Here is a 7,713-nt window from a genome sequence, read left to right as displayed (position 1 = left end):
GCCAGCTTTTGCCCTTTTGCTCTACGCGAGGTTTCTGTCCTCGCTGAGCTGGCCTTAGGACACCTGCGTTATTCTTTGACAGATGTACCGCCCCAGTAAAACTCCCCGCCTGGCAGTGTCCTCGAAGCGGATCACGCGGGAGTATTGTCGGCGATCGGCCGGGAAAGGCCTAACGCCACTCTTACACGCTTGGCTCTAGAACACCGTGACGACCGGGTCGAAACACCGGCGCACGCGTTCCGCCCAACCGAGTAAGTAAAGAAACGATGAAAGTAGTGGTATTTCACCGGCGACGGCGATTAAACAGTCTCCCACTTATGCTACACCTCTCATGTCTCCTTACAATGCCAGACTAGAGTCAAGCTCAACAGGGTCTTCTTTCCCCGCTAATTTTTCCAAGCCCGTTCCCTTGGCAGTGGTTTCGCTAGAAAGTAGATAGGGACAATTAGTTTGAGCGTATAAGGGCTCGGCTTGGGGCCGGCCGCGCCATTCCTGGAGTGTAAAACTCATACTGGCTTCGCTCTTTGGATGTTCGGTATTTATTATCCGCTTCCTGACGGCCACTGCCCGGGGAACGGCGCGCGGGTGGTCGGCGCGCGACTTGGAAAAACCCTGCCCTCTCCTTTCGGGTCTTTGGACAAGTTGAACCTACCCTTTCGGGCGGCAGCTCGCTTAGCCGGCGCGGCGAGATGCGCGCACCGCGCCGCGCCGTTACCAGCGGGGGCCACGAGGAGGCGGAGCTGCCAGCGTGTTGCTCGGTCCCAGCAGGTTGGCTTTCCAGCCGATTATTCCCTGCACCGACACAGTACTCATTTGCATGAGTACCGCCTGCACCGACGGTCGCAGGGGGTCTTTCCTAGATCTTGCTTGCCTTATCCTTTTTCCGTGTTCTCTTGCTTTTGTGCTGTTTCTTGTTCTTTTATGTTTTATATTTATATTTCGTTCCCTGTTTAGAGTCCGATGCCGTTGGTCTCTGCGCGTCTCAGCGTCGCGGGTTCTTCTTCTTCCTCCTCTTCTTCTTCTTCCCCCCTGCGCAGTTCGGTCGGTCGCCGTGCCAGCCTGGTACTCCGTCTTGGAGGCCCGTCTGTCGGTTCAGTCAGCTGTGTTGCTCCTGTCCCCGAGTATCGCCCATGTGGCGAGGGTCCCTCTGTTTCCCACAGAATTCTCCTTCTCTTCTCCTCCTTTGCCCGCAGGACGCTCCTTGTGAACTGGAGGAAGTGGGGGTATACGTCCTTCGTTATAAACTCCCACTTTTCTTCTGGCCAGTCTAACTTTAGTTCGCGTATCGCGTTCCGCAGTGTTTGACGGTCTTCTTCGAAGAGAGGACATTCCTCGAGGATATGGTGGGGGGTTTCCTCACTGCCGCAGTCGCACGTGTCCACTTCGCTCAAGCCGAACATCTTGAGTTTGCTGTTAAAGTCCCCATGACCGCTGATGAACTGTGTCATATAGTGGTCGGGTCTTACCCAGCGATTCTCAAGCCTGTCCTTAATGCTGTCGAAGTACGCATAAGTCGTCCTCCCCTTGCTCGTGGTCTGCCAGCGTTCCTGCCACTTCTCTATTGCTTGTCTGGCGATTTCCTTTACGCTGCTCGCGTCGTCTTGGCCTTTCCCCCATCGGTATTTCCTTGCTCGGGCTTCGATGAGGAGGTCGATCGGGATAGCTCCGGCGATGACTTGGAGGGCCTCTGTTGACGTTGTCCTGTATGCCTTTGTCACTCGGAGGAGTGCCATCCTCTGCGATCTTATTAGTCTGCTCTTCGCCTTACCTTTCAGCAGGTCGCTCCAGCCGGCTGCGGCGTATGTGGTTATCGGTTCGTACAGCCCTTTGTACAGGGTAAGCATGGCCGCGTGTCCGAGTCCCCACTTCGCCTTGGCCACTCTCGCGAGGCTGTTGAATAATTTCTGGCACTTTTTTGTCGTCTCGTGTACATGCCTGTTTATTTTCAGGCCGCTTTCTAGGTACACTCCCAGGTATTTTATAGCCTGTTTCATTTTTATGCTTCTGCCATCGATCTTGATGATCGGTGGTCTCTCCGCATCCAGCTTGCCCTTGACGAGCATCATTTCCGTTTTCTCCGCCGACAGCGTGAGTTTCTTCCTGGCGCACCAGGTAGCAACGCGTGTGACTATATCTTGTCCCTTCGCTTGCAGTTCGGTTCTCGCGTTTCCTGCGACCAGGATCACTATGTCGTCCGCGTACGCGATCGGTTCGCACTCTGTCGCGCTTGTCGTGAGTTCGGCTAGCAGGTCGTCGAATATTAGGTTCCAGAAGCTTGGACCCAGTACCGACCCCTGCGGGCAACCCTTCGTAACGGGCTTGCTGACCGTGTCATTTTTCCCCGCGATGTGCACGGCTCTGTCCGAAAAGTAGCTTCTCGTCAGTCGATATAGATTGGCGGGGCAGTCTCTTCTCTTCAACTCGTGCATCACGTTGGGCCACCACACGTTATCGAATGCTCCTGATATGTCGAGCGCGATTGCGAGTACGTACTTTTCCTCACTCATTCGCTCGACTATCTCGCGGAATTTTGTGATCGCGTCCACTGTGGATCGTCCGGGGCGAAAGCCGTACTGCCTGTCCGACGTTAAGGCGTGGTCGTGGAATACGGTTGCCATCCTGGCAGCCATCAGCCTTTCCAGTAGCTTGCCCACCATCGATAGTAGGCAAATCGGCCTGTAAGACTTCGGGCTACTCTTATCCCGTTCTGGTCCCTTCGGGATAGTGATGACGTTCCCCAATTTCCAAACCTTCGGGAAGACTACCCAGGTGAGGCAGCTATTCATGAGCCTGAGGAGTTCCTGATGGATTCCGCCCCAGGCGCGTTGAATTACTTCGGCCTCGACTAGGTCAGGTCCAGGACATTTCCCCTTCGTTAGTCGTTTTACGGCGCCGCGGAGTTCCTCGTAGCGGAACTCTGGGGTGTCCTCGACGTTCGGGGGGGTTGTACTGTCGCGTCTGATCGCTGTCTGCTCCGGCGTGTCCGTTTCTTCCTCGTCGTCGGGTAGTAGGGCGGACAGCATCGCCGCCGCAGTAGTTCGCCAGTTGGAGGTTTCCCCTTGTGGCGTCCGCAGAGTCGACACTGTTTCTTCCCTCCTTAGCTTGCCCGTGGTCGTTCGGTAGGCAATACCCCAGGGTTCTGCGTTGCCCTCCTTGGTTATAAAGTCTCTCCAGCTGCGTATTTTGGTCCTGGTGATTGCTTTTACGTACTCCTTTCTGATTTCTCGATACCGCAGCTTCTCCTGCTCCCTCGTTGCGGGGTCCCTGGTCCCCTGGTATTTCCTCCTTGCCCGGTAGACTTCCCTCTTTGCTCGTGTGAGCTCAGGCGTCCACCATGGCACCGATCTGTGATACCATTTTTCCTCGGAATGGCGGCATCGCAGGCTCTTCTGAGGACTTCCTGCATCTGCTCGGCCATTCGTTCAACCTCGTTCGGCTGCCGGGGGTTTGTCTCTCGGAGTGTCGCCTTTTCCTCTATGATCACTCTTTGAAAGACCTCCCAGTTGGCGTGCCGAGTGTTGTATCTTCTTTCCTGAAGCTGCGGCGGAGTACTCCCCTCGTTAAAATCAAGACGGGTCTCCAGTATTCTGTGATCGCTGGAGGTTCCGTCCTCGTGTACTCTCCATTCCTTCACGAGCGGTATTGCTTCCGGAGTCGCCATAGTCAGGTCTATGTTCGATCGCCCTCTCGTTGTTTCAAATGTGTGTGCCTGTCCCGGTTTGTTGAGGATGTGGAGGTTGTATTGTGCGATGACAGCCTCCAGGGCCTCACCTCTGTCGTCGATGTCCTTGCTGCACCACAGCGGAGATTTGGCGTTGGAGTCCAGGCCGATAATGGCTTTCTTCCCTCTAAGCCTATTCAGTACTTTGTCTAATTGCTCGAGGCCGACTTCGATATTCTCGGTCGGCGGAAAGTACTGGCTGACGAAGTATACCTCCGTCTCTCCATCGCTTACTTGTACACAAGCGCAGTGCGTTGTACATAGTCCGGCAATTTCGAGCGGCGTTAGCTCCTTCGATTTAACTCCTACTGCTGCCATTGGTGGGTCACCCTTCGAACCCCGACAGGCGATCGAGATTTCTGTTCCGAGTCCGGGTATTTTTCCGTCGATGCTGTATGGCTCTTGCATTAGCAAGATTTCGTCGCCATCAGCTTCCATCTGTGTCCTGATTTCGTGGGGGACAGTTTTGGAACGCTGCATATTGTGCTGCAGGATCCTTATACCCCTTCTACCCCCGTGTCCTCTTCCATTTTTGCTCGGGGCTTTACTCATACGTAGTACGGGAGATAATTATTTCTAACGCCTTCTTGTACATAGGGCAGTCTACGTTAGAGGCCGCATGATCGCCTTTTTTTTCCTGCCTTCTTGCAGTTGACGCAGCCGGCGTTCTTGTTTTTGTTCGTGCACTCTTTAGTGCTATGTCCGCTTTCCGCGCAATGTGCGCAGATCCCATAGCCCAAGCGGCAGTGTTTTGCCACGTGCCCATAGCCTTGGCACTTGTAACAGCGGCTGACGGCTATGTAATCCCGAACCCGGCAAGCATTCCACGAGATGAATATCTTGCCAGGTAGTAGTTTGTCTCTTACCTGGGGGGGCACTTCCAGTACCCAGTTAGTTTCCTCGGAGTCCTTGCGGCCTGTTCTGAAGCAGAATTTGATGGCTCCGACGTCTTCATCTGTTAGCCTTTCTTGGTTCTGCTTCTTGATGCAGCCCATTATTTCCTTCTCCGGCATTTCCCGTGGAACATCATATAATATTACCCGGGGCAGCCTCCTCTGCGGCGTGCTGGTTTTTAGGCCGGCTTCCTTTAGCTTGGCGTTCTCCGTGAACGCTTTTAGGCCTTCGGGGTTCGCCGTTTCCACGACTAATCCGTTTCCGCTGATTTTCTTCACTGCGGTGATCTGGATTCCTCTCTTGCGTGGGTTCACCAGCGTGAAGACTGCCTCCCGGGCTTCCTCACTCGTTTTTATCTCGGAGTCTGACGACTCCGGCCGGATTATCACCGCATTTGTAGGTGGTTTGACCGCGATTTGCCCCACCATACTATTCTTCATTTTGACTTTTTCGGCGTAGGAGGACTGCTTAGGCTCCATCCTTGATTTGACTGCCGTTTCGAGCCGCTTGCTCGTTTGTAGCGTCTTGTTGACGGCACTCAGTATCGCCGTTTCTTTCTTTTCCGCGCCGGTGCACTGGTCCAACTTCCCGGTGAGGTAGCTGTTGTGGAGTAAGAGTTCTTCCACTATCCCTCGCATGTCCCGAAAATACCGCATGATGGCTGCGGTTTGCTCCTTGTTAACCTTCTTGTTTGGGTCCAGACAGAAGGCTAATACGCCCTTCTCTATTTCCCCTGCCTGTGCTCTTAAATCGGGCACAGTGCGGGGTTCGTCTGCTGCTACAGGCGATTGCTGCTGCTTCGCCTCTTCCCCTTTTTCTTTCTCCTCTGTTCTCTTCTTTCTCTCCTGAACCGGGCTTTTCCCCTCCACCTTTTGCGTTTTCAGTGGTTGGAGAACCACTCTTGCTTTTGTAGCGGTTGGGGATTGACCCTTCGTAGCCATTCTGATATTTGTAAGTCCCCGCGGCGTGTTGTTTTGCGCGCTGAGACACTAAGTCCCAGCGGCGTATTGTTTTACGCGCACAGATACTAAGTCCGACGGCGTAACGGCGGCACTGGTCGAGCACTTGTGCTTGCACTGCACCACTATTATTATCTATACGCGCGGGCACTAAGTCCGACGGCGTATTGCTTTTTTTTTTTACTCGCTCGAGACAAAGTCCCAGCGGCGTATTGCTTTCAGTTTGTACGCGACTAAGTCCAGCGGCGTATTGCTTTTCGCTCGCACGCGACCAAGTCCAGCGGCGTATTGCTTTATGCTCGTACGCGACCAAGTCCAGCGGCGTATTGCTTTATGCTCGTACGCGACCAAGTCCAGCGGCGTATTGCTTTTCGCTCGCACGCGACTAAGTCCAGCGGCGTATTGTTTTACGCTCACAGACACTAAGTCCGAAGGCGTAATGGCGGCACTAGTCAAGCACTTGCACTAGCACGTCTCTGTGTTTCAAACTGGATACTTTTGCAGTGTCCTGATGTGTCACTTTACGAACGTGGCACTTAGACCGCAGCGTGTTGCTTTGCGGACGCGGATACACTAAGTACCGCTGCGAGCGGCTTCACGCACACCTGCACTGAGTCCCTCGGCGTATCGCTTTACGAACGCGGACGCTAGTCCCGCGGCGTATTGCTTTACGAACGTTGGCGCGCAGTTACCAAGTAGCCCGTGCGGCGGCGCTGCAGTCGCGCGTCTCAAGATGTCTTCCACTCTGCCCTAACCTCAGCCACGTTTTTCTCTGTCCACTCACGCTTATATAAAAGCGATCTCCACTGTTCTTTATTATTACTTTAATTCTCAAGCACTTTCACTCCACTTTCGCGTTATTTTCTCGCCCGATTTCTTTGCTTTTCCGCAAGAACTCGAACATAAAGTACGGAGCGACGTGAACGCGTGTTCTCAGTATGCCGCCATCTTGTGGACTCAAGTAGATAGGGACAGAGGGAATCTCGTTAATCCATTCATGCGCGTCACTAATTAGATGACGAGGCATTTGGCTACCTTAAGAGAGTCATAGTTACTCCCGCCGTTTACCCGCGCTTTTTTGAATTTCTTCACGTTGACATTCAGAGCACTGGGCAGAAATCACATTGCGTCAACACCCTTGGGGGCCATCGCAATGCTTTGTTTTAATTAGACAGTCGGATTCCCCTAGTCCGTGCCAGTTCTGAGCTGAGCGTTGAATGGCGGCCGAAGAGAACGACCGCGACGGTATAACCGCCACGGAAGCCTCGCAGCAAGGAAGATCCGCGGGAGGCCAAGGCACGGGACCGAGCTCGGATCCGGGGTGCGCGACGATATCCACTCCCGAGAGAGATAGATACGCCGCGTCCCGTTCAGCTCGCCCAGGCCCGGCACGTCAGCCAAACCCGCTTCCCGACCAAGCCCGACACGCCCCGCTCCTCAGAGCCAATCCTTATTCCGAAGTTACGGATCCAATTTGCCGACTTCCCTTACCTACATTAATCTATCGACTAGAGGCTCTTTACCTTGGAGACCTGCTGCGGATATGGGTACGAACCGGCGCGACACCTCCACGTGGCCCTCTCCTGGATTTTCAAGGTCCGAGGGGAAGATCCGGACACCGCCGCAACTGCGGTGCTCTTCGCGTTCCAAACCCTATCTCCCTGCTAGAGGTTTCCAGGGAACTCGAACGCTTATACAGAAAAGAAAACTCTTCCCGGATCTCCCGACGGCGTCTCCAGGTCATTTTGGGTTACCCCGACGAACACTCTTACGAGGGCCCGAATGGTATGCGGTTCCGCTGCCGGGTTCCGGAATAGGAACCGGATTCCCTTTCGCCCAATGGGTGTGTATCTTTCGCTCATATATTATTATATATGTTTCGCTCAATTTGTTGTTGCGATTTTTGTGTATGATCTTAGGACACCTCATCTGCATAGGATTTCTCTTAGGGCTTAGGATCGACTGACTCGTGTGCAACGGCTGTTCACACGAAACCCTTCTCCACGTCAGTCCTCCAGGGCCTCGCTGGAGTATTTGCTACTACCACCAAGATCTGCACCGACGGCGGCTCCAGGCAGGCTCGCGCCCAGACCCTTCTGCGCACACCGCCGCGACACTCCTACTCGTCAGAGCTTCATG

At 54.1% G+C, this 7,713-nt stretch overlaps 1 protein-coding gene and 1 pseudogene across 1 annotated transcript; one reads left to right on the top strand and one right to left on the bottom strand.

Moving 5' to 3' along the window:
• The first annotated feature begins 8 nt into the window (after positions 1–8).
• Positions 9–7,406, top strand: LOC117215976. The gene is made up of 2 exons (XM_033462532.1): positions 9–435; positions 6,540–7,406. Exon 2 carries the CDS (start codon positions 6,792–6,794, stop codon positions 7,389–7,391), a length of 600 nt encoding a protein of 199 aa, XP_033318423.1. The 5' UTR covers positions 9–435; positions 6,540–6,791; the 3' UTR covers positions 7,392–7,406.
• Positions 6,498–7,713, bottom strand: part of LOC117215979 — a 2,946-nt pseudogene continuing 1,730 nt past the window's right edge.

The sequence above is a fragment of the Bombus bifarius genome, unplaced genomic scaffold (genome assembly GCF_011952205.1).
Source record: "Bombus bifarius isolate JDL3187 unplaced genomic scaffold, Bbif_JDL3187 scf7180000009968_frag, whole genome shotgun sequence".
Lineage (NCBI taxonomy): Eukaryota > Metazoa > Arthropoda > Insecta > Hymenoptera > Apidae > Bombus > Bombus bifarius.
Note: the sequence above shows the minus strand (reverse complement) of the source record. Positions and strands in the feature narration are given on the sequence as shown.

Coding starts and splice junctions, on each gene's coding strand:
- LOC117215976 (XM_033462532.1), top strand. CDS start 6,792: ATGGCGGCCGAAGAGAACGACCGCGACGGTATAACCGCCACGGAAGCC.